This window comes from Leptodactylus fuscus, chromosome 8 (genome assembly GCF_031893055.1).
Source record: "Leptodactylus fuscus isolate aLepFus1 chromosome 8, aLepFus1.hap2, whole genome shotgun sequence".
NCBI classification, from domain to species: Eukaryota; Metazoa; Chordata; class Amphibia; order Anura; family Leptodactylidae; genus Leptodactylus; species Leptodactylus fuscus.
Genome location: NC_134272.1, coordinates 2,950,255 through 2,977,554, shown reverse-complemented (window position 1 = coordinate 2,977,554; position 27,300 = coordinate 2,950,255). Strand labels below are relative to the sequence as shown.

At 45.8% G+C, this 27,300-nt stretch overlaps 1 protein-coding gene across 1 annotated transcript in view; it reads right to left on the bottom strand.

The window, feature by feature from the left end:
* Window positions 1-1,785: 1,785 nt before the first annotated feature.
* The window catches only part of TECPR1 (tectonin beta-propeller repeat containing 1), a 38,997-nt gene continuing 13,482 nt past the window's right edge, over window positions 1,786-27,300 (bottom strand). The window contains exons 8-25 of the mRNA XM_075284999.1: window positions 26,647-26,748; window positions 26,306-26,451; window positions 24,747-25,186; window positions 23,002-23,147; window positions 22,724-22,879; window positions 21,864-22,013; window positions 21,340-21,497; window positions 21,065-21,192; window positions 20,557-20,659; window positions 19,811-19,907; window positions 18,305-18,384; window positions 16,286-16,342; window positions 14,230-14,404; window positions 13,458-13,593; window positions 9,503-9,595; window positions 7,565-7,671; window positions 4,781-4,900; window positions 1,786-4,656 (exon numbers count right to left, since the gene is read on the bottom strand). Of these exons, the coding sequence (XP_075141100.1) occupies window positions 4,492-4,656; window positions 4,781-4,900; window positions 7,565-7,671; window positions 9,503-9,595; window positions 13,458-13,593; window positions 14,230-14,404; window positions 16,286-16,342; window positions 18,305-18,384; window positions 19,811-19,907; window positions 20,557-20,659; window positions 21,065-21,192; window positions 21,340-21,497; window positions 21,864-22,013; window positions 22,724-22,879; window positions 23,002-23,147; window positions 24,747-25,186; window positions 26,306-26,451; window positions 26,647-26,748 (2,559 nt within the window). The 3' untranslated portion in view covers window positions 1,786-4,491. The remainder of the gene's footprint in view (window positions 4,657-4,780; window positions 4,901-7,564; window positions 7,672-9,502; window positions 9,596-13,457; window positions 13,594-14,229; window positions 14,405-16,285; window positions 16,343-18,304; window positions 18,385-19,810; window positions 19,908-20,556; window positions 20,660-21,064; window positions 21,193-21,339; window positions 21,498-21,863; window positions 22,014-22,723; window positions 22,880-23,001; window positions 23,148-24,746; window positions 25,187-26,305; window positions 26,452-26,646; window positions 26,749-27,300) is intronic.

The window sequence follows — 27,300 nt, the reverse complement described above, 5'->3', positions numbered from 1 at the left end:
GACAAGGAGGACACTGCACGGACCTCTGTCCATCTTACTTGGGCTATAAAGGGGATCCTAACTAGGGTAGACGAGGACGACCCCAGAACCCACAAGTATATTAGACATATAGGTGCCCAGACGTTTTAGGCAGTCTCTGCGGTTGCTGACATGTCTTCCATACAGCACATCTCCAGCACACAGGGTGACAGAAGTCCTTTCATGTTACCTGTCACGGCACAGACGCCTCTCACCTGTTGGCTTCTGTTTTGGCCGGAGGTGACTGACGGATGTAGGTGATGGATTGCCTCGGTGCAGCGTGTAACAGACTCTGCAGAGCTGGGTGACAGTAGTCATAATCTCCTGGCAGCCGAGGACGCCTACAAACAGGATCTCAACAAAGGATTTCATAAATGCAATTGCAGAATGTTCAAAGAAATGTCAGGAAAGTTTGCAAGATCTCATTTACTTATTAGCCAGAGGGGCGCGCAACGGATGGAGCTCTGTGCCAAGTGACAGTCTTTAATGTTATCTTCCTATATGTGTACCTTAGGAGCGTGCGTGCTCACGTCGCCTGTTAAATTAAATCACTGTTTATCTTCTGGCTTATAAGGTAGGAAAAAATCTTGTTTGATCAGCCAGCATTTCCTTCTCATAGCATTAGCCAGTTGGCATCAGCATGGGAGCGAATGACATCACTGGTGAAGTCAAACATTTGCTGAAGTCCTGCGGGGTTGGGGTGCCAAAGTGTGGAGCCCACCAAACCATACTCGCCTGGGATCCGATAGTGCGGAGATCTTAGCCCTAGACATCAGCGCCACCCTATGGGCTGAGTCTAGTACTGCAGCATCTACCCAGTGAATGGGGCTCAACTGCAATGCCGGACACGAGGGGACAATTGTTTTTTCTATCGCTGGTGCTGGTTCTGGTCATGTGATCCAGGGTCAGAATCAGCCCAGAACCCATCAGTGCAGCAGCTAATAACCCTATCATTATAAAACAATGCAAAAAACCACCTCGTGTCACAATGTATACATACACTGTATATAGATTACAGAACATATGATATAGATGGGAGATATCACAAGGGATAAATCTATTTCCATTGACATATTTGACCCCCTACATACATGAACCCCCCCACTATGGCCAAACAATGGCCCCCCAACCTGCAGAGGGATGTGGACACTGAATATACAGAGCGGTTTTTAATATAATGATATAGTAATATAATAATAGGCAGACCTGAATGTATAAAGTCTAATATATAAGGCTGGAATTCTTGGGTATCGGGGATGTTGCAATACCTTGTCTTACATGTTGTATCTGTTCCTTCAGGGTGGTGATGGCCTGCCTGGGATCCTCACTACTTGTCTCAGGTACCCGAGTCCCACCACACCACTGTATGCACAGATGTAGCAGAGCTACGCCGGTCACTTGGCGCAGCGTATTGTTATATTACAATGTGTCAGATAAAGGAAATGGGTCAGTGACAAGTTCAGCTCTGCTACATCCCCCTACAAGTTTATATCAAGATCATCAGTTATAATGGATGTCGGGAGATTTGCCTTTATATTTATTATGCTTATAGGACATAGAAGAGACCTGGGAAATAAAGAGAGAGCAATCTGTTCAATAAATCTGCAATCTGTGTCTTCTTTTATTCCTCACACTATTCCAAACAGAGAACGTCTATCTACATCTACCAATCATGAGACCGTCCCACTCAAGTATATAGGGCTGAGCACTGGTCTATACTGGCACATGAGCGCGTGGACAGAGCAGACAGACAGACGGCACTTTCACCTTCACCTTTAATTCAAGGAACCGCCAAATACATCTGGAAGAACAGAACACGGCCATTGACGTCATCATGTTGCATATTTGACAATAACACAAGGTATAGACAGTTGTGCAGTTTTCTTCAGGAAGAGCCAGGATGTGAATGCCATGAGGGGTTCACAAGGGCATAGGTCATAGGTCACACGGCCTTCAAACAAAAACAGAATAAACCCTACCATAACGAAACAAAATGGAAGGGAACTAAAACCTGAAATTTACTGGGTCATTCAAGGAGACGGCCTGCACCTTCCATAGAGATGTGTAAGGATCATCATGTAGGCCCCATCTGTATAAAACCGCCAGACTGTGCACCTGATAGGACCCTACACATACAATAAAATATACTACAATCATAAATACTATAATGAAGGAATTAAAGTCTAACTCCGCTTATACAGAGTCTGCTTATAGTGTAAACCCACCTGTCTTCTACATTATATTTTACATCTGACCCTCCTGTCAGCTCGTACAATGCCCAGGCATCACCCAGATTTGCAATATGTATAAAAGGTGTCCACAATGCGGCTGCACTACTCACTACTAGCTGTGGCGGGAACACGTGGCTTCATCTATCGAGCCGTATACGTGCCATATTATAGTACAGCAGATATACACAGAGAAGATCGGGAACAAGACTGGGATCTGCATGATCTGCCCAGCATATAACAAGGCGCTGCAGACGGAGCACATTGCAGGTCCCGTCTTGGGGTCTCCGCTCACATCTCTGCTGAAGCTTTCTGCCGGGCGACACAGGGAGAGTCTCAGGAAAGTCTACCAGCCTAAAGTGCTTTAAAAAGGAAATTTTTATTATTACTTTTTATTTTGTAATTGTTCTAGACGCCATATTGTAACGCCGACTGCGACCTCCGATCTGTAGCAGTGAATACTAGACATTACATGGCAGCGCCGGCCGCCTGGCTCATAGACGCAGCTCTAAACCAGAACTGTGATCCATTCATCACAACAATCATGTCCTACAGAAATACCATCTTAATAAATAAAAATAAAAGCTCAGCCAAACCGCTGATCACATTTGTTGTGACCCACTGGCTTGTTCTGAAAGACACCCTTAATTAAAGGAGTAGGTCACGGAGGTAGATCTCCTTTAAAAGGCACACACCAGGCGAAGCTAATTCCTGGCGTTCTACCTGGTGAAGGACACCTAGCAGACGGTCCGGTGTCATGCTCCGCCCCCTTTGGCCCTGCACCAGGTATAACACAGTGAATTAGCTGTGCCCAGAGTGTTCCTTTAAGTGCTAATTAAGAGGAGAAAATGAAGCCCACTGTAAATGTAAGAACCCCCCACGACTGAGTGTGCATCCAATGTGGGGCAGTTTGCAGCAGAATGCACTCACCCCTATGGGGCTGCCGATTTCATTTTGTACCGATGGCACAGATGATTGTAGAGCAAGTCCGATCCTGCTCCGCACCATCAGAACAGAATGAATCGGAAGCCCCCATAGAGGTGACTGCATCATGGAGTGTACTCGGATCTTACTCCAAGTGTCATCTGAATGCTGCAAACTCGGCCCCAAATTGGATGCAGCGTTGGTCGTGTGTATGGGGCCCTATGTGTCTCACCACCCCACAGTCACAAAGCCCTTTGGCCAGATATACATCAGACCCCCAATAATCACTCCTCTGCAGTTTCACCTCCTCTATTAGTTTTACAGTAGTTTGCACATGGAGAGTCGGCCATTTTGGATGCTATGGCGAGCGGATTTTGGTCACAGTGTCACTAACACGGCCCTGGAGCAAGTCTGTGCCTTCTCACATAGGTAAGGCACTCCTAAAAAGAGGTAAGAATCTGTAAGACAGAAGCGCAAACTCCTCCTGTTAGGTTTCCATTCATTGCACTATAGGATCAGTCCGGCCGTCTATAAGATCCGTATAGAGAAGTGACTTCTACCCTGAGGCCGAGCCCCATCACTCAGAGGATCTCTCTGCAGACCGTTCACTATTGTACTGAGGGTGCCCAGCGTCTCCGGATTTCTCTTTGGCCACCTGACTTGGCGAGGAATCCTCGCTCTATATAAGCAGCGTCATTGTCCCCCGACCATCACAACCTACAAGGTAAGGAGGATTCTGTGCAAAACTAAAAACCTTACAATATTGTCTAAAATATAATAAAATCTAAAATAAGTTTCACAAATTCTTAAGGTTCTTGCTCAAAGTCTTCACATCATTTCCATGTCTTCAGGATGTGGTTGCGGGAAGATGAGCACCAGGAATGAACCATGCAGGTCACAGTTAGCACAATACACAGGTTACGGGAAGATCAATTACATACACTAGGCCGCAACTGTTTGCTTACTGAATAGCAAAGGATTATTCCTGTGCATGCGACACTAGCAGGGCCGTGCTCACCTTCCTCCCCCCCAATGATGGGGCTACACAAGTCTGAAGTTTGGCAATTCCTTCTCGGGTTTTAGGGAGCTTGTTGGAGATTTTCCCCCTAAACAGCGCCACCCTTCGCCATGGACCATGTCTGGTATTGCAGCTACGAGACAAAGGGGCACAGAACGCATCCAGACGTATGACAGAGGTCGCTGTGTAGGGCTAGTCTCAAAAAAAATCTGCATGGAAACTCACAAACTAGAAATACCTACAACATACCAGATAACCCATCAGATCAGTCTAAGGATCTAATATGGCATTTGCCTGAGGATTTTAGCAACTTGCTGCACTTCTGTTTGGATTCTCAGGCTCATAAGACGGAGATGGATCTTTCTTTTTGTCATCTTCGTTGATGTTCATGGTCATTGTGGAGCTGCTGTCAGACTGGACGCTTTGGTATCCGCCATTACCCCTGACTGTCACGTATTCCCAGCCGCCCTGAAAGACAATGAGACATCAGAGGAATTCCTTTATGTAATTATTACCAAGAATTGGTGGGAAATTACACCCACATAGCTTAGTAGAGAGTCAGGGCAACAACTAACATGTAAACCGCACTCACCCCAATCCCGTAATCCCAGGTTTGTCCTTTGAGTGCCATCGGCTGAACCCCCAAGCGATGACAGACGGTCCCACAGCTCAGACTATGGCTGCCCTGGACTTTATCTGCAATCACCCAAATCTACAAAAAGGAGAAGTGAAAACATTAGTGCGACCAGGAAGAGTAACAGAGGAACGCCAGTGATAAGACTATGTTACTTTATGAGAAAATGATTGAATGCGTTTTCTGCAAACATTTCTTGTGCAATCCTCGGATTCTTGGATAAGTTCACACAAAGGAATTTGGAACAGATTCGGAGATGGAACCAGCTCCAAATTCCTTCCCATTGTTCTCAATCCGAGGCAGAGACCAACACAGGAATCTGAAAAAACTAAGTGACCCGCTCGATCCTTCCGGATTCAGCTGCAGATCCTACAGCCCGATCACCATTGCTTCTTAGTCTAATGAGTTTCAGCTCTAAACCTCAAGATGGAGACGCCAGAAATTTCTCTTCACTTTCCAATATGTTAATGGGCCCAAAAAGTGACCCCCAAGTAATAAACAACTTGTCATATAGGAATAGTCCAGGAAGAGAAGAAACTCTGGAGAAGGAAACAGAAACCCTTCCTAAGATCCATCACACTTATTAAGCTGCGCTCCTGCTCCTTATATATACATATATACTGCATATTATATGATATTACATTATATCCATCTCTATATATTCAGCCTGACACACAGAACTCTATGGAGAGGGAGGATCTAGAGAGGCGCAAAAAGTGTCTAAATCACAGAAAACAGTAAAGGTCGTTCCATGAACATTCCTCTGACTACAGGGCAAGATTCCTAAGCATGGCTGACTTCCTTCCAGACTATGGCGGTGTGTTATTTGTCTGTTATATTTGTAGCCCGATATGTGCGGCCACCTTCTTCAGGGTCCGCATGTCTGACATGAGCGTAAAGGAACGTTCCTTCTCCCCAGTCCCAGTGGCAGAAACGTAATTGCTGCAGGCGACTTTCCAGAGCATGCAAGGAAGAAAAACACAGCTGTGCACAGATTTTATGTATGCGGTTGGAAGAACGCGGATGTAACCGGCAGAACGAGTTCTTAAAATGAAGAGCAACGTGGAGAATCTTCCTAAGTTTAGATTCAGGTAGAACAGCGAGGACTTGGCCCATATGAGGATTATAAATAACTACATCCCGTCCTTCATGTCACTGTACCTGTGCGGTGCGTCACTGACCCTCTGGTGACACCGCAACCTCTCCTGGGCTCTGGCACGGCTCTCTGTTTTCTTCTTGATGTCAAGGAAGTCACATAAGTCAGACGGTCTCACCATACATGCGACTATACGTCATGACACCACGTGTGATGGGGCCTTAGTGGTCCTTGACGTCAAGCAGAAAACAGCAGGGAGACAGGCCGGAGCCCAGGAGAGGTGAGTAATGATTTATGATGTTTGATCACCTCCCCTGGGCCTCTGCTTATTATACTTTGATGTCTCTTTGCTATTATACTCGGGGGTCAGTTTCAGTTCGGTTATGTTCAGATAGGAATCTTGTGGGTTCACCCAACAATGATCATACTATAAAAGGGGGGTAATCCAGATAATCTCCATTAATCTTAATCGAGGATTAGACTTCTGGCCAATTTACTGCTGACAGACTCCCTTTAAGTAAATCGAGATTCTTCGTATACAACACATCTGCATAGTAGGACATCTTACAAATGGTCAGGGCTTAACATGGCGCCAGCACCTGCACCATATTTATAATGAACTGGGATTTCTGACATTATTTACTCAATGATGGATCATTTGTAGTAACAGAAAACTGCCCAATAGATAAAACCGTGCAGAAATGTACAGCGTCTTGTGTTTGGGGGTTTCACTGAAACCATTACAAGGCTGTGCAGTCAGTCACATGTAACTTAAGCAGCCGGCTCCGCTTCCTGCATTGGCTCGTGCGGTTTCAATATCTGATCCTGCTTTACAGCTCTAATAATGAACAAGGCTTTATAAAATGTCAAGATGAGAGTTCAGGATTCCTGATAAAGTTCTTGAGGTTCTCAGGCTGTTCTAGAAGAAACTAGGGAGGAGGTGAGGCTGCAAGTCAGCAGAGAACCAGCAACAAATCTTCACAACCAATCCTTTTGTTCTCAGGGCAGATGTGTCTGGCAGCAACTTACTCATAATGACAACACATGCATGCTTGGCTAAAGTGTGCAAGTCTATGAGTTAGCAGCAATATATCCTCCACCCTCTCCTGTGCCCCTGCGCTGGGCCGGCCATCACTGGATATAGAGAGCTGCTACAATGGTGACGCCACGTTGATGAGGCCACTGCAGTCAGTCATTGCTTCCCGTTATATACTGTTGTTTCGTTGCAGCGGTCCAGCTGATGCCGCCACTAAAGCCGCACTATATACCAGCACAGCAGCGGCCTTGACGCCAGGCCCAGCACAGGAGCAGAAGAAGGGATGCAGAAATAACATTTTTATTTTCCATACCTCCCCTGCTGCATGCAATCCATTTTATGACCCCAGACGACCCCTTTAAGTGTATTTGGCTCCAGTTTTTGTTAAAGATTTTGCTGTATTTTTTTAGATGAATTCCAGGAAGGCTTCAAAAGTAATGAGAAATCTACAGGAAGCTTCTTACACTTCTTATACTTCTCACTTCCACTGAATTCACTACTGGCATTGGCTCAAAAAAACACAGAAAAATCTGCAGCAACAATAAGAGTTTTCCAGTAACGTAAAGATTGTAAATGACATGGTGTTACAGTAAAGGCAGATGGTACCTACCTGATCCAGGGGACCTACAGACACCTTGCGGATGTTGTTGGACACATGTTCCCACGTAGACCCCTGAGGGTAACTCGGTGTGACACCATGCCGAAACCATAAATTACCTGCGAGCAATAGCAAAATATTTTATAACGCGTTAATGAAATCTGTAATACTGACAAATCTACAGCATATCCTAATAAAACTGCACGGAGTATTTGTGAGAATGTGACCTATACAGTGAGGAGGCTAGCCAGATGTCAGATACCTGGACGCTGGAAAAGAGGGATATGAAGAAATACTGCCATTATGGGTTTTCATGATCGACAAGGGCCCTATAGGATAGTGCTGCAGACTCTTCATTCTCAGAATGGGTGGGGGGGGGGGGGGAAGGTGTACAGATTCAGAATAGTTTTCTTCACTGTTTTTTCCTGGATTGAAGATATCTCATACACCTGACTGTGCACTATTTTCCCTGCACCGAGGTAAGGTCATCCCCTTGGCTGTGCACTATTTTACCTGCACTGAATATAGCTCATCCATCTAACTGTGCACTATTTTCCTTGCACAGAATATATCCCATCTACTTGATTGTGCACTATTTTCCCTGCACAGAATATATCCCATCTACTTGATTGTGCACTATTTTCCCTGTACTGAATATAGCTCATCCCCTTGGCTGCACCCGGTTACTGATGTTAGGTCATCCCCTTGGCTGTGCACTATTTTCCCTGCACTGACTATATCTCATCCACCTGGTTGTGCCCGGTTACTGAGGTTAGGTCATCCCATTGGCTGTGCACTATGTTCCCTGCACTGAATACAGCTCATCCACCTGACTGTATTTTCCTTGCACAGAATATATCCCATCTACCTGGTTGTGCACGGTTTTCTCTGCACTGAGGTTAGGTCATCCCCTTGGCTGTGCACTATTTTCCCTGCACTGAGGTTAGGTCATCCCCTTGGCTGTGCACTATTTTCCCTGCACTGAGGTAAGGTCATCCCCTTGGCTGTGCACTATTTTACCTGCACTGAATATAGCTCATCCCGTTGGCTGTGCACTATGTTCCCTGCACTGAATACAGCTCATCCACCTGACTGTGCACTATTTTCCTTGCACAGAATATATCCCATCTACCTGGTTGTGCACGGTTTTCTCTGCACTGAGGTTAGGTCATTCCCTTAGCTGTGCACTATTTTCCCTGCACTGAATATAGCTCATCCCGTTGGCTGTGCACTATGTTCCCTGCACTGAATACAGCTCATCCACCTGACTGTGCACTATTTTCCTTGCACAGAATATATCCCATCTACCTGATTGTGCACGGTTTTCCCTGCACTGAGGTTAGGTCATCCCCTTGGCTGTGCACTATTTTCCCTGCACTGACTATATCTCATCCACCTGGTTGTGCCCGGTTACTGAGGTTAGGTCATCCCCTTGGCTGTGCACTATGTTCCCTGTACTGAGGATATCCCATCCATCCAGTGTGCAGGGACCTGCAGCTAATCTACAGTCACTTGAATGGGACATTGCTGCCCAGGTCTGGTTATAGTTATATACACCAAGTAGAGCAGAGAGCTGCACCCAGCTGTTGTGAGCTTTTATACCGCAGCTTGTCATGACAGTAGCTTTTTCTATTATGCTGAGGCTTTTGGTTTCACAACAGCTGGAGAGCCACAGGTTGCAGCCCGATGATTTGCACACCACCACCACAAGTTCTCATGCTTACCTACAGGACAAATATTGCATAGAACTTATTAAAGTCTAGATTACGTCCAGCTGTCGCTTCTCAATAAATTTCGCAGAGTTTTGTGCAGGAAATTTCTATTTTAAGCCTCATTTCTATCAGCTGGTTAAACAAAATTTTAATTTATAGCCACAAATGGAACGTTACCACAATTTCGGGTAAACCAGAGTCCATTATGTGAGGTATAAGGTTGGCTCGGCACACTTACCATTCTCATCAACGGCAAACACAGACGTCTGTCCTACAGAGACCTGCTGCAGCTTCTGCTTAGGTGGAGAGGGAATGTGATACCAGCAGTCGCCTAAATCACAAGAGCAGCGTCAGACAAGTCCAATGAAGAGCATCGGGAATGGCAATAACTCAAGGCAATTAAAGTGAACCTGACCTCTGTATAAATCAACAGCACCGTGTGTACATGAGGAATAACATTACGTATGGCTGTTATGTGACTTGTATTCTGCAAACCGGAGCAGTTTTGTGCAAGCTCCATCTGGAGGGAGGAGACAGTCTGCTATGAAGTCTCCCATATACTGCACACAGACAGTAGGGGAGAATCAGCTCCATGCCGCACACTTAGAAGCATCAGCAGGATCATATAAGATAAGATAATCCTGTAATAGTCGCACAGTGCGGATACTCAGTATGTTACAGCAGCCTAGTAATACAGATACAGGATAATACACAGGAATATATTACAGGACACACAGACTGAGGAGAGAAGATATACTAGGAGGCCATAGCAGCTAAGGAACAGAAGAAGAAAGAAGGAAGACGTCATAGTCATAATCATTAGTCCTGTGTGCGGAGTCTGCGCTTGGTCTGATGTAGATTATACAGCCTGGTCGCGGTTGGAAGGAAGGACCTGCGATAGCTCCTTCTCACACTTGGGGTGAAGCAGACGGTCACTTACAGTGCTGCCAAGTCCCATCAGGGTCCCATACATGGGGTGGGATTTGTTCTCCCGCATGGAGGTCACCACAGACCGTATCCTTCTGTCACCCACCACCTGTACTGGGTCCAAGGGGCTCCCCAGGACAGAGCTGGCCCTCCTGATCAGCCTGACAAGTCTATTCCTGTCCCTGGCTGGTATACAGCGCCCCCAGCAGGCCACACCGAAAAAGATGGCTGAGGCAACCACAGAGTTGAAGAAGGCCCTAAGAAGTGGCCCCTGGACTCCCGGCCCTCAGCCTCCTGAGCAGGTAGAGTCTGCTGTGGCCCTTTCTGTGCAGCGCCTCCAGGTGGTCAGCCCAGTCTAGTTTATTGTTGAGGATCACGCCCAGATACTTATAGGTCCTGACTATCTCACTGCTCATCCCCTGGATCTCCACCAGATTCAGGGCACTCCTCCGTTTACTAAAGTCCTCCACCATCTCCTTGGTCTTCCCAGCATTAATCCTGAGCTGGTTCTGCTGACCCCAGTCCACACAGTCCCGGTATAAGTCCCTGTATTCCCTATCGTCGCCATCAGTGATAAGGCCGACTATAGCAGAGACATCAGAGGACTTCTGTAAGTAACAGCTGGAGGAGTTGCACCTAAAGTCAGCCGTGTACAGTGTGAGCAGGGGCGAGAGCTGGAGCTTGTGGTGCCCCCGTACTACAGATCACAGTGTCAGACACACAGTCCCGGGCTCTCACATACTGAGGACATTATAGAGATATACTGACCTGTTCTGATATCAAAGCACTTTCTATGCTCTGTCCTGGCCCGGGTCCCTCCTCTATCACTCAGAAGGGGAAGGGGGGGATTTCATGGTGAGGAGTTTAGGAAGGGGTAAGAAGGAAAATTTCCACTGATACCACACATTACAAAGCGTCATAGATTATACTTTTAGAGATGTGTTTATTCAGCCAGTAACAGTTCTCTATAGTCACTTGTGCTATTGCGTTACACCAAATATGCTGAAAAACTGGCGACCATTTAACTTTACTCTGCAAACTTGGTTTGGTGGCCATGAGACTCTGTAACAGCCCGGGCGCTGCACACGGTTACTAATGCTATTATCAGGACTGTCACAGTTCACCTGCTCTAAGTCACTGTTATATGTAATATGAGGGGGGGGGGAGGGGATCATGTAAAGGCCAAGAGACTGACTATTGCTGCCAAGGATATTGTATGTAGCAGCAGACATGTTCAGACAAGCAGATTTGGGAAATCAGCACAACGCCAGGGGTCTGACCTGTCAATCAAATTCATTAGTGGCAGCAGTATGGGGGACACGGCCGGGCATAGCCCAAGGGAGCAGCTAACTTGCCAGATGGGAAGACTCTGTGATCTACCAAGGTACCCACAGACAACCAGCGAGCTCCAGGATATCCAACTAGATAGAGAAATTATATTCAGCATTTTCTTGGAAAAAAAAAAAAATTACTTAGTTATTTACTGGCCGGACTCCTATAGATATCAGGGGAAACGAAGCTTTGTCCGGAGAGATTTCTAAATCAAGATTATCAGTTTCAAAGTGTTGGTAGAAAATCCAATCCTTATTGTTTGCCGTTGTCATATATACATATTTACCTTCCTATTAAGACTGCTAGAAGGTCACCTCTGATAGACGACTGCTATTTACCCAGTGCTTCACAGTGGCTGTACCAGTAATGTCACGTGTCTGGCTCAGCGGCCGCAGGTAATACAAGGCCAGAAACAATGTGCCGGGGTATAGAACATAAACACGCACCAGTCTGATGTATATGTGACGGTATGTCCTGTATGAAACTGACTGCAACTCAGACACTGAGCTGTGTGATATATAGGGGTATAGGATAGAAGAGAGAAGCTGAGCTGTGTGATATATAGGGGTATAGGATAGAGGAGAGAAGCTGAGCTGTGTGATATATAGGGGTATAGGATAGAGGAGAGAAGCCGAGCTGTGTGATATATAGGGGTATAGGATAGAGGAGAGAAGCCGAGCTGTGTGATATATAGGGATATAGGATAGAGGAGAGAAGCCGAGCTGTGTGATATATAGGGATATAGGATAGAGGAGAGAAGCCGAGCTGTGTGATATATAGGGGTATAGGATAGAGGAGAGAAGCCGAGCTGTGTGATATATAGGGGTATAGGATAGAGGAGAGAAGCTGAGCTGTGTGATATATAGGGGTATAGGATACAGGAGAGAAGCTGAGCTGTGTGATATATAGGGCTATAGGAGAGAAGCTGAGCTGTGTGATATATAGTGATAGAGGAGAGAAGCTGAGCTGTGTGATATATAGGGGTATACGATAGAGGAGAGAAGCTGAGCTGTGTGATATATAGGGCTATAGGAGAGAAGCTGAGCTGTGTGATATATAGGGGTATACGATAGAGAAGCCGAGCTGTGTGATATATAGGGGTATATGATAGAGGAGAGAAGCTGAGCTGTGTGATATATAGGGGTATAGGATAGAGGAGAGAAGCTGAGCTGTGTGATATATAGGGGTATAGGATAGAGGAGAGAAGCTGAGCTGTGTGATATATAGGGGTATAGGATAGAGGAGAGAAGCTGAGCTGTATGATATATAGGGGTATAGGATAGAGGAGAGAAGCTGAGCTGTGTGATATATAGGGGTATATGATAGAGGAGAGAAGCTGAGCTGTGTGATATATAGGGGTATAGGATAGAGAAGCTGAGCTGTGTGATATATAGGGGTATAGGATAGAGGAGAGAAGCTGAGCTGTGTGATATATAGGGGTATAGGATAGAGAAGCTGAGCTGTGTGATATATAGGGGTATAGGATAGAGGAGAGAAGCTGAGCTGTGTGATATATAGGGGTATAGGATAGAGGAGAGAAGCTGAGCTGTATGATATATAGGGGTATAGGATAGAGGAGAGAAGCTGAGCTGTGTGATATATAGGGGTATAGGATAGAGGAGAGAAGCTGAGCTGTGTGATATATAGGGCTATAGGAGAGAAGCTGAGCTGTGTGATATATAGGGTTATAGGATAGAGGAGAGAAGCTGAGCTGTGTGATATATAGGGGTATACGATAGAGAAGCTGAGCTGTATGATATATAGGGGTATAGGATAGAGGAGAGAAGCTGAGCTGTGTGATATATAGGGGTATAGAGTAAATTCTTACAGGACTCCTAGGACAGACAGTAAGAGTGCTGCATGGCCTGATAGCAATCCCTGTACACAGGCCGCTGTCAGTCGCTGTACATGGGGGAGATAAGATAAGCACGTACCTGCTGGTTGGCTGGATGACACTGACCCCCGATAAAAGGCAGATCCATCGCGTGCTATCGCCCAGACCTGCAGGCATCCACCCACTGACAGCGAAATGAAAGGCTGATCTGTGCCAACATGGAGCCACGAGGAACCCTACAAGGGAAAGTGTGGAGACAGCCGGGTAACTTATGCATTTCAGGAATATTCTGACACATATCAGCCTTTTATGTCGTAGTGTAAAGTCCAGGTTTCCATCAGAGTGTTCAGTCTGCAAACGGCAGGTGTAAAGCACTTTATACGGGGTTGTAGGCTCAGCCTGAAGTTAGAGTCCCTGGACAATCCCTTTAACAAGCCCTGCAACATGACTAGGGATAGAAGCCGAGACAGAGCCCAGCCATGGACAGCGGTTTTAGGGGCTGACACCCCTAGTCATGTCACACAGCTTGGTGCGGGGCAGACACGGACTTACAGGGTAGTTACTACCAATAGGGGGACCCCAGATTTGCCCCTATCGGAGGAGACCTCATTTTCACACTTCTTGCCCAGGAGCTTTGCCCATTGGATGCCATACAGAGTCTTAGGAATAGGAAAGGTCTCCCGACTATGGTAACCAATATCTGTAACATGTAAGATCTCTCCGTACAGCAGCACGACATGCAGGACCGCACAGGCTGCGACACTTGGGAATTATCAGCCAGATTTACGTCTACAGATAAGTACGAAGCCAAACAGAGGAGATCTACAACGCCATCGCCTTAAAGAACATCAACACCAACATGATCATCTTACAGAAGGCGTCCGCGAGGTGACATCCAGCCGGCACAGAACGTCGCCCTTGTTGCTGATGGCCCACACAGCTACGTGTTCATCGTCCTTGGTGACTCTTCCTGGAAATATGGAGACGTCTCTCAACAAAATGGGGGGAACTTCCAGCCACGGCCCACTGGTCACGATTTTACATTTCCTATTAGAGAAATATATATCCGTGAAATGGTTAAACTAGACCATCATACAAAGGGTTAATAACCTCAGGGCTCCGAATACCGGGGGAGGGGGAGAACCTATAAACCATACCCATCAATACACAGAGAGACATGTAGTAACCTCTGCCAGGAATGACTACATGAGGTCAGAGATATTACAGGATATTCTTATTATAATAAGTGACAGGTAGAGATGACGAACCCGTGTGACAGACAACACGCAACACTCCGCTTCTGAGTAATAGACAACACGCAACACTCCGCTTCTGACTACTCACCTCTTCCATTATTAGCTGGGAAAGGACTGGAGGGGAAGAAGTTTAGTCAAGAGGGCGGGGCTTTACAAGTCAGAGGGGGACGTAGAAAATAAAGGATCAAGTGCAACGCGTGCAAGATCTAACAACGCGTGCAGGATTTCTTTATCCATTTCTTAGTATTGCAATAGGAGAAGGACTAGCGATGAGCGAGTACTATTTGAAACTCCCGTAAATAGCACGTACCCATAGGAATGAATGGAAGCGGCCGGGGGCGGGCCGCTTAACCCCCTGCGTGCCAGCTGCATCCATTCATTCCTATGGGTGCGTGCTATTTACGGGAGTTTTGAATAGTACTCACTCATCTCTAGTAAGGGCATAAGATTTCAGGAGATTTTGCGGGTTTGACAGTTTTTTTTTTTTTTTTTTTAACATATATTTCCATTTACTGTTTCTATAATAAAAAACAAAAAAAAAACCCCACTATAAAAGTCCTGGTAAAATACCTAATATACAAGTAAGGTCTCCGATACTGCCATACATGAGAAAGTCAAAGGGGGCGACACTGAGCTTGAGGATGTCGTGCAGAGAACGCCCATGTACACTGCTACCTCCTCCATACAGGATGTCTGACAAACCTTCATGTATACAAACAGGCAGCGAGTTGGCAGGACAAGGCACGGCAGCTTCAACAAACTTATCATAGGTCAATAGTACTGCGGGTTATAAGGAACCTTGCAGGACATCTTATCTAGAAGAAACGCAGCTTTCTGCTCTTATCAGATGTTTCCTGATCCCCTAATTCTGATAAACTGGCTCTCACTCCAAAAAATCAGCAACATTCATCCCGAGATGGACCGCAGGTCATAGGACTCAGACTCCACAGGTCTATAAAACTCTATGGAGAGGAGAGTGGGGAGGAGTGAGCCGGAAGTGCAGGAGATAAGAGGAGAAAGACCGGCTCAGTGCGAAACCGGAGGTAAATGGGACTTTTATTGCTTTACTCACATTGCTACAAATCAGGGCTTCTCTGCATATGTCCTGCAATGGTTTACGAGTGACAGACTGTCAGGGGCTATTCACATAGCAAAAACTGAAGAAGAATTTGAGGCAGTCTTAAACCTCAGATTCCTTTCAACTCGCAGATTAGTCTCAGAAACAAGGAGGCCATAAGGCTGTATTCTCCGGTTACTGAAACCGCTGTGGAATCTGTGGCAGGCTCTCGGCCCCTACCTCACACAGAAAACAATAGAGGAATACTCAGGGCGGAATTTGGAGAGGATTTTGAAGCGGATTCTGCCTCAAAATTGGGTCCAAATTCCTCCCTGTGAACATATCCTTATAGAGCAGATTCTTACTGTGTTCAGTGTCCTAACCCACCAGCTCAGAGAGAACTGCAAACTGCAGACATAGCGAGGAGGAGGGGAAGAATATGTGAAGAACTGCAGAATACAAGTTATGTAATGACCTCCGCAATATAGGAGACCTTACCAATCCCCTGTAATAAATAATACCGGGATCCCCATGTATGACGCTATCATGAATGTTATTGCAGCCGTTTCCTTCTGATGTCCCCTGATTCACATCTACAAGGCATATGGTATTTACCTCGCCCACCGTCTCCGTCTCACAAAATCCTTGATGGTCTTGTAGCCGTGATACGACCTGTAAAGAGATTTATAGAGTCCATGTATTTAGCAGATGACCTCTCCGACACACCCCGCAGGCTATAGTCCATGGTATAGGCTGACCCACACCATTGTTTCCCTTCATATTTTCTATGCCAATTTCAACAAACATTCTGTTCTCTCAAAGGACTTTGAGTTCTGTTATGGACGACCTCTTCACCTTCACTAGATTAACTCTCTATTCACAGCAAGGGCCCCGTTATATCAATGAATATGGAGGGAGGGTCACGTTCGTCATGTGACCCGATTGCAGTTCAGCCTCATTCAAGTAACTAGGCCAGGGCATGGCCCATACGTACTGTTCAGCATTGTGCGGGGTATACAGTGAAGAGGCCGCAGCACCCTGCCAAGCACAGCCCGCACACATTGCACTTGGTACTTAATGAGGAGGCCGCAGGACGCAATAATACACTGCAAACATTAGTTCGTTGGGAGTCCCAGGATCCACCCAATCCGATATTGAAGTCCATCCTAAGAACAGGTCATCAATATTATAATCCCATATGTAGAATATGTACATAACACCCGCCCCCCAGGGTAGTCCTATATTAGTCCCTCAGACTCCGATGTCTATTCTAATACATTTCCATAATCATCATCATCTTCATTTCTATGCGACACAGATCATTGCTCGTCAATGACAGCGATAGAATCAGACCCTTCATTAGAGTAATCACCATCATCATCCTCCGCCATCGGTTAGTTATACTGACAAACACGGATTAGGTTACTGCCGACACGGACGGATTCTTGACTGACAGGACAAGTGTTGCAAAGCACCATGTTAAGTGTGAGAGGGGAGACGTGTGCGGGGCCAAGCGGCTGATCCTCTCCTCCGGGACATTTTACCTCTCGCTCCACGTTAATGGGAAACCAACCGGCCTAAACAACTGCAATATATTCTTCACTTCACTTCTGTAGATGCATCAACAAATTCCATAAAAGACACGAACAACAACAACCGATGGCAATATATCAGCTTGTTAATGATCTGACACCAGGAGGTTTATGCAGAATGGTCATCTATCAACTGAAAAGAATATTCTGTCACTTTAGGATAAAAGCAGTGACTGGGGTCTGCAATGCTGAAGACTTTTATGCATTTAATGCAGATTATTTCCTATAAATTGTATCCATAGGAAAATCCCAATCGGGATCCTGCAGCAGATCTAATGCAAAACCTGCGCCGGGAAGAAATCCCACCAGGTCTGAACCTCCCCTTATGATATGTTCACACTAGACAGCTAATGTACCAAAGTCTGTCTCCTCTTACTACAGGCTGATCAAGGGTTCATAAGAAGAAAGCTCCTCAATTCACTGGGACTCGTAGATCTTGCTGAGAACTCCCTTTATGCCTTCTGTGCGCCCTTTGTAGTAACCCCTCCATTTAACAAAGAGGTTTTTTGGGGCTTTTTTATGGTTTATTCTCAGGATAGGCCATCAATATCTGATCAGTGGGGGTGCTGTAGAGTACCAGACCCCACAGTAGACCTGAGCAACACAGGGGCTGAGTGTTACCCCCTCCCCACATACAATACTGATGGTTTACCTTGAGGATAGGCCATCAAAAATAAAGAGTCTTTAAAGGTTGTCCGGGCTTATTTTTTTTTCCTGTCCCCCGAACCGATCATTCCTACAGAGTACACAATACAGGGTAGGACGCAGAAGGCTCTGTCCACTGTATAGCGGCCGGGCCCGGCACCGTCACTGCAGTTACCTCCTACTGAAGTCAATGGGAGCCAAGCCACAGCGAAGGCAACAGCTGCTAGCTCCATACAGAGGATCGGCCGGGGGAGGGGGCAGAATGTTGACCCCCTGCTGATCATATATTTATGGCCTATACCCTGACGATAGGCCATAAAAAATAAAATCCCGGACAACCCCTTTAATATCACCTTCACGTTATCGGTCATTGGTCACATGTAGTGTCTGTACTTACGCTGGGAAGTCTGCGGCGTACTGCCATCCGTCTCGATCCGTTCCTCCAGAAACATTAAAGTCCACGTACCAGTCAGAGACCTGCAGAGCGCACAGAATAATAATACCAGAGTTACGCCCATCACTCACAGGGTCTTTGCTCAAGTTTTCTCCAACAAGCAAAGGCCCATTACATGGAAGACTAGAAAATGAGGGAACAATAAACTTGTAGAGTTCTCTTAAAAGGATTGTGCCAGGTTTAAAGAATCCAATCTGTCCTGTAGAAACAGCGCCACATGTGCTCATAGGTTGTGTCTGGATAGGAGTGGTTTTTTTGGTTTGGTTTACTTTGTAAATGCATTGCCATATACATATACACATTTCCATATACACGTATTGCCATGAACTGTACATATACATATAAGCATTGCCATATACAAGGGATATATTATCTGAGTACAGGACCTTACATGGTGCAGATACACAAGGGATATATTATCTGAGCACCAGACATGATTATACTTTATCCATAACTTTGGTGAGATTTATTCTCACCCTATGTAAGTTTTCGGTCTTAAAGTCACTATATTGTAGCCCACTATATAGCACAGCTACAGAATAGGCTACATGTATGTGAGAGCGCCATCTAGTGATCAGTGAAGGTACTAACCCCCCCCCCCCCCCCAGAACATACTATCAATCACGTATGTGCTACGTGCTGTGAAGATAAAAGATGTTTCATGGGGAAGTTAAAGGAACTTGTGGCTGTTTACACTGAAAACAACGCAAACTGGGGACACTGGTGACATTTAAAGCATAATAAGGTACGGTTACGGGACAGTCTTGTGTTTGCTTTCCTCTTGGGTTACTAAGTACTGAACCTCCTTGTTTCATAATTAACAGTGAGTGAAATGCTGCCAAGATGGTGCTCGTATTTACACACTCTTATGTGCTTGGATAAATGGTTTCAGCACAGCAAACATTCACCTGTTTTATAGCGGATACGCCACTGAAGACGTTCTACCCTTCTAAACAAACATTCATTAACCCATTTGCCACCGGCTCCCTTCTAACTCCGTCAGGACGATGAAATGTCACTCGCACCCACTTACCTTTATCATCAAACATGGTCAATGAGGAATCAAAACTGATATCACAAATACAGTTCCCCTGTTTACGACCACTGGTTTGGTGGATGGAAGCAGCGGGACAGGATCACTGCTTGATGCAACTCTTAAAGGGGTTTTCATAATGCAGGTTTCATAGTGATGACCTATCCATAGGATAAGTCATCAGTATCTGATCTGTGAGGGTACAACACCTGGACCCTGCACAGATCAGCTATTCTGGTGCTAGCACAGTGGACGGTGAGCGCACTGTCTACTCCTACACCAGGAACATGGCGGTCTGCTTACATGTCACCCAATACAGAATTGTTCAGGTATATAGAAGAGAATATTGTAGAATTTGGAAAACCATTAGTAATAGCGCTGGCATCTTTCACCAGGATTTGTGCTGAACGTCTTACCCAGGACCACTGAGGTGACGGAGGTTTCATGTTGGTCTTTGTACACTCCTGTAATCCACTTGCATCGCTCCACATGTATCTGTCAGTCAGTAGTCCCCTGGAAGACACACGCACAGTCAGGACCTTGTAATTCAGGAGATTCCCCTTCTTTCGGTGAGGCAATGAAGGGATCTACTGTCTTAGGAGGGGTCTCATTAGTGAGGTTTAGTCCCTTTTTCTGATTCTTTGAAGGAAGAATTTTTCCTACAAAGTGAAATGTTCATAAAACCAAAAAAAATCTCCCAATAAGTAAAGTGACAAGGCTGCGGGGGATACAAGACGAATATTCAATAACTTTAATACAACTGAAATCTGCGCCAATAAGATGCAGCCGGTTATACATTCAATATGTCGGTGCTGCCATCTAGTGCTGAGAAATGTCTCTACACTAATTATTATAGATGAAGGGCTTGTGGCTAGCATATGCCATCTCTTTATTATCGGAGGAGGACCGCCACTCATCCAGAGAATGAAGGGGTCACAATGCAGGTTTCCCAGTACACAGTCACCTGCACAGGGAACACTATATGGAGCCAGGTACATTCCCTATACAGCTGGGGGCGCTACTGTGCAGGTTCCAGGGGTCAGATCTCCCATCCCACTGATCATAAAGAAAGTTAAAGGCATTTGATCAGATGAGAAGGGAATAACCTCTGAAGGATGAACACACAGATTAGAAGGGGTTGTCCAGGAACTGAAACACTCACGTGCCGCTGTATCCAGTGATCGGATTCCACCTCTGATTCTCGTAGATGTACACACACTTAGTGTCAGACTGAGGGAAGATGTTATTTGTGCTGCTGTCCAGCCCTGCATAGAAGTGAAAGCATAAAGATTCGGAAAGGTAACAGAATAGGATGTATGGCCGCTGTCACTCTAATAGCAAATTACAAGGACCAGAAATATTGAGATTCTATAGAAGGAAAAAAATAAATAAATTTATATATATATATATATATATATATATATATATATATATATATATATATATATATATATATATATATCCCTCCATCTATCTCTTTGCTTTCAGTACAGAAGAAGTTACAGTAGCCAAATAATAAATCACAGGTATTAAAGAGGTACCCCTGTCTCTTCTGTGGCTAATACTGGAATACTCGCCAGTCTGCAATGGCTGAGCGGGCTGTAGACTGATATTCTGTTCTCCCCCAAGAAAGCCTGAGCTGAGGATACCCCTTTAACTCCTCGTCTTACCTTGCATGAATCCTCCGCCATAGCCTCCAGTATACACCCACGCTGTCTGGTCATAACTGACGCCCCACACAACACCACAACTGCTGCACTCCACTATCTTCAGGTGTCCTCCGATCTGGCGCCAAAACCTGCAAACAAAAGGCAAAGGTCTATAGTATAATGTACTTAGAAAATTACAAGATCACAAATCTGTACTCGGAGAACCCCTTTAGTCAGAGAAAACCCAAGAACATTGGCTGTTACCAGGATCCCGGCGATCCTTCTGCCACACTTACATCTGGTCACACGATCGTGTGCTGGTCAGAAACTCCAAGTCTGGCGATGGTTCACTCACAAATATGTCTCCTTTACACGTGGTTGACCAGACGGCCTGGTGAGAAGGAGGACCCTGCACTTTTCTAATTTCACAGCAAGATCTATTTAGTAGACTGAGCTGTAACATAAGAAAGAAGATATTAATGTAAGTCTCCAATGGAATTAAAATCCACTCCTTAAAGGAAATGTCCAAGATTATAAAAAGGGTCTGTGTATTCCCAAAACAGGCTGAACAAGAGAATGGAGCTACGATGCAATACCAGACACAACCCACGACAAAGAGTGGCGCTGTAATCCACATCTCTTAGCAATGTAATCGTTCCATAGCCAGTGTGGGCCAGTAGATTTTTCTATGCAAGTGACTGATCCTATCCATGGTGGATGGTAAGGGTACAATATTGTGCAAAACCTCAAAAAGAGGAAGAGGAGCAGAGTGGTCATGTGACATAGCATGCAGGGTTTTTACCTTTGACCTTGCTCTTACCCAGTCATGCATTTCCTGCTCAGTGGCCGCGGCCAAGCGAACCGGCCACCGCTGCCTGGTCCTCTCTGGAGTGTAAATGGCAAAGGAGTGTTTAGCATCATTGAGCACTGGCACCAGTATAGTGATTTCATTGACGAATAAGTGCAAGTACTGGAAAAGAAACACAGAATGACACTGTAAGTGCAAAGTACTGCACACCGACACTATATATACATGATATACAGGGTTATGTACTGTCACACACCGACACTCGGTATACATTATATACAGGATTATATACTGGCAGACATGATGCTTGCATATTAGTCTACCTCTGTGGAGGACCTTACAAGGGTTGGTCGCTGGTCCCATCACTACTTATCATGGGGTCTGAAGGGCTAAACCAAACTTGGAAATTGTTATGTTAGTTTTTCTGAGTAGAACTTTTTTCTGGGTTTTTCTGGGATTATAATATTGATGGCCTATCCTTATTATAGATTATCAATATCAGATTGATGGGTCTGACACCCAGGACCCTGGCCAATAAACTGTTTGAAGAGACCACCGGGGCCTCGTCATTGAATAGCAAGCGCAGCACTGTACATTGCATAGAGGACGTGCTTGGGATGGCAGCTCAATCCTATTCACTTGCATGGGACTGAGCTGCAAAGAGCTTGGGGCAAATGAAAGTCACATCATTAGCCTGTGAAGTGTCACTCATATGTCAGGGCTCTTCCCGATCAGATGTAGATGATTTATGCTAATGTTAGGTCAACAATAGGTTGTAATTATTATCATCATCTCCTTTACACCTTATAGGCCTATGATATACATCACATATTACTGCTACAGTAATGAGAAATCCCACTGAAGTGAAGTACCTTCTTCTCCTCGTAGTGAGTGTAGTATATGAAGAGGATGCTGTCTTTGGATCCATCATTTGCGGTCACCTGCTCCAGGGCCACCCGGACATCGATCCATTTGTATGGCTTCCAGTCTCGCCACCACTGTAAGGTCCCGGTTTTCACCCAAACAGACTGGAAAAAGGTGAAACTATTACTAGGATTCAGAGATGTGACTAAGACGCCTGTAGGAGGAGTACAGACATGTTATTCGCTTTGTACACCACATAATATCTGACTGGTACAATGTCCAGTACCTGATCCACCGCGGGCTCGTAGTGTCTGAAGCTGTCCAGTTCTCTCTTTGTGCGTTCGCTGAGCTGCTCGAATATCTGTTTTCGCCACATTGCTGTATTTGCCGGGGTGATAGACAAGGACATGGACTGCAGACTGCTGGTCAAACCTGCAAGATTTACAAAACCTTAGTTAGTGGGAGAGTTTATAGCAGAGAGCAGGAAACACGTCGGACTCTATGAGGCCAGGGAAGCCCGAGAGTCCGCGGGAGATTCAGAGCTCGCCTTTACTTAGAGCTGCAAAACAATAACAAGAATTCTGACAGGGATGAAAGGGCAAGTCCTGAAATATTCCACATCGGTCTCAGCGGAACGATTCTGCCGTTACATCCACCTCCTCATGTCATCTCGCATACTGCAGGTTGTTTCCAGTGGATTTCACCTCCACATCCAAAGGCGACTTATGGAGGATTTATAAATATGGATTGCAAGTCTATAACATGCGCGTCTGCCAAAATGGTGCCCATTCCTAGCAGCGGTGCCCTCCGCCGTACCTCTATAACAGGCCCCATTCCCACTGGTACCCTTCTCACTCTCCGCCGCTGCTTGTGGCATCCATGTACTATCCATCTGCACTGGCTATCTCAGACTCTTAAAGGGATAGTGTGCACACCAGTAATTGTGCCCCAGACAATCTCTGCTGGTCCTATACAAGTATATTCAGCCCCCTGCTTGGCACCTGAGCATTGAGGTTCTGGTGTACTAGACTAGCTGTAAGATGTGCATAGCCTGACTTGCTCTTACTTGTTTATTGATCCTTGGTTTGTTCTTGACCACAATCCTGTCTAACCAACCTTTGGATGGACCTAACCTCCAAACCCTTGGCACTTGCCCTGACCACGTGCTTGTACCCGACTCCTAAACCATCCTTAACACTTGTCCTGACCATCTCTTTGTACCAGACTCCTGAACCATCCTGAATACTTGCCCTGACCACGTACTTGTACCAGACTCCTGAACCATCCTGAGCACTTGCCCTGACCATCTGCTTGAGCTTGACCATTCATGTGCCTGACCTCTGCTGCTTCACATTGGCCCGCTTAGATAATTCCCTTACAGGTGATTCACAATCAAACTGGTTTGAAAGGACAGATGGGGCCACCACCTGTAGACCCCGATAGAGTCAATCTCTTAGTACAAAATTTTCACAGCATACGATGCGGATTTTACTTGTGCAAATCCGCTGGTAATATCTATATGACTGACACTGGGATTGGGCTGACGATTCACCGTTGCTTTTTCCCTTATCCATTAAAGAGAAGAAATAAACAGAGAATGTCTGCAGAAATTTGACAACAGAATGACTGTGCTGAGGATTTTTGCTTTTCCATGTGGAATATTTCCATCCATACAGCACATATAGATGGAGTATATAATACCTCAGCCATACATGTAGTTCTGTAATTTGCTGCACATGTATGGACTTATGTATGGATTACATGTACGGACTTATCCAGCTTCTTGTGACAGTCACGTCTCGGCCTCCCCTCCAGTATTGTTCTATGATGTTGCAGCCTGATAATATTCTATACACTTATCTCGATACTATATCTATAGACATAAAAGAACAATTAAAGGGGTTGTTCAGATCGGAGCACCCCACATAGAGGCTGGCGGGGGGAGAGGATTATGCTATTTTTATTTTACACCCTCCCCAGCCTTCACACAGGTTACTCCAATTCCTGGACTCCCCCTTTAAATATAAATACCTGCTTGCCGAGTGAACCATTTAAGAGAGTTGTGAGAGTCTATGAGACAGCTCCCTCCAGACACCCACGTCCATAGGGGATAGATGTCTCTACCAAAAGCGTCCTCCGTTCCTTCGGGGAATGTCTCAAACACAGACAGGTTGGTGGCCGCATCGTCTGTAGGCTGGAGAGCATTGATGCGAGCTTCCACCAGATCGATGCTGCTCCACTGCGGAGCTCGGGTCATCTTGGAGTTTACAGGCACTTCATCACAACCAGGACTCGCTGCTCCGCCTGGAGAGTCCACCGGAAGTTCTGCACTCGGACTGGCAATTTCTTTTACGTCCAAGGTACTGGAGCCTGAGTCTTGTACCTGTGATGGTTCGGCTTCTGAATCAACATCTGACTGAATGACTGAATCGGTATGACCCCTGACCTCATCTCCAAAGAAGCAGCCGGCACTAGAAGGAATACAACAGAAACTTCTAAGATACTGATCAGCACCTATACAATGACTGCAGGAATATTCAGAAGTGCAGAAACCAGGGTGAAACGTGTGTGAGCGAGTTACACTCCTACCATAGAAGGGAATGGAGAGAGTCATACAAGCACAGACACTGGGGGGGGGGACCCCTTTATGGAGATTGGTAAGGGTCCCAGATGTGGGATCTGCATCAGACATTAATGGCATATCCTGTATATAAGAGCATCCTTAAAAGACGTCCGCAAGGAGTTAAACAGCGAGTGTAGAATGTGCAACCTACACATCCCCCTGAGCCCCGGACCAAGGAGTGCAGAGCGTGCGAGGAATCACAAACCCAGCACTTTGTTCTTGAAAAATCAGCAATGCAGAGACGGCTGACACCATGAAAGAAGACATATTGATTGGCCCCGGAGATTGGCAGGCGCTTCCTTACATCCCCCCCCCCCCCTGTAGGATCCACTATCTCAGCGCAGATCCTCTGATATGTAACCTGGAAGCATTAGACTGATAGCCAAAGTTCTTAAAGAGAACAGTTCACCATCTCCTCGAGTCCAACTCTTTACATCATTTAATAGCCCCCTCCACTGATTCTGGCACAGCTGGATAGATTTCTCTCACCCCCACCATCCCTGAGCAATCAATGCAGTTGGTTTTGGTCCCTGATATGTTAGTCTCTGTACTGTCAGGAGCAGACAAGGGGGTGTGATTCTGAGCTCTGACACTGGCTGCCTCTGATTGGAGCTCTGAATCCCTCCCCCTGCCTGACCCCACCCACCTGACAGTGTAGATATTAAATAACACATCAGGCACCAAAACTACATGTACCCATTACTCAGGAATGGTGGAGGTGAGAGGGAAAATACAAAATGGAATCAGTGGAGGGGGGGGGGTAAATAAGCAAATGGTAAGAACTAGAATTGGTGAAGTGTCCTCTGTATAGGCAGAACATGCTGGAGCAGTAAGAATGCACTCCACACATAGGGCCGGTATCACTCCGCGCGCAGGGCCGGTATCACTCCGCGCGCAGGGCCGGTATCACTCCGCGCGCAGGGCCGGTATCACTCCGCGCGCAGTGTTCACCCCGAGATGTCTTTACCTGTTGATACTGGAGACACTTCCAGAGTTTGACCTGTCACTTTCTCTGGGAACCAAAATGGCTTTCCACATTTTCCCGCTGAGTTCACTTGGGGTAACACCCTGCCGGAAGTATACACCTCTGTCTTCATATCCGATGCCCCAGACCTGAATGTGATACAAACCACAAATGTAGAATCAGAGTGCCACAATCAATCAATTCCTGAAATACTCAGTGCTGCCAGAAAAAGTGAATCAATAGTTAATACTGGACAAAAAAAAGTGTCCCCATAATCTACATCAATGTTGTCAAAATAGCCTTGGTGTTTTTGGTTTCACTGTCTGCCTGGTGTGATCCATTACCTGATCATTGAGTCCAACGCTCAGCATCGCCATCTCTCCCACCATTTCTATCCAGCTAGTGCCGCACGGGTTGTGAGAGTTCACTCCTCTTCTAAACCACACCTGGATAAGAGACAACAAAAAAATGGAGAAAATGACCAAGACATCCTACATAAAGAGTGATAGGGCCGAGCGATAACATGGCTGACACATAGTAGATACAGGTATAATACCCGTATACAGGGGAATGATAGGGCCGAGCTATAACATGGCTGACACATAGTAGATACAGGTATAATACCCGTATACAGGGGAATGATAGGGCCGAGCTATAACATGGCTGACACATAGTAGATACAGGTATAATACCCGTATACAGGGGAATGATAGGGCCGAGCTATAACATGGCTGACACATAGTAGATACAGGTATAATACCCGTATACTGGGGAATGATAGGGCCGAGCGATAACATGGCTGACACATAGTAGATACAGGTATAATACCCGTATGCAGGGGAATGATAGGGCCGAGCTATAACATGGCTGACACATAGTAGATACAGGTATAATACCCGTATACAGGGGAATGATAGGGCAGAGCTATAACATGGCTGACACATAGTAGATACAGGTATAATACCCGTATACAGGGGAATGATAGGGCAGAGCTATAA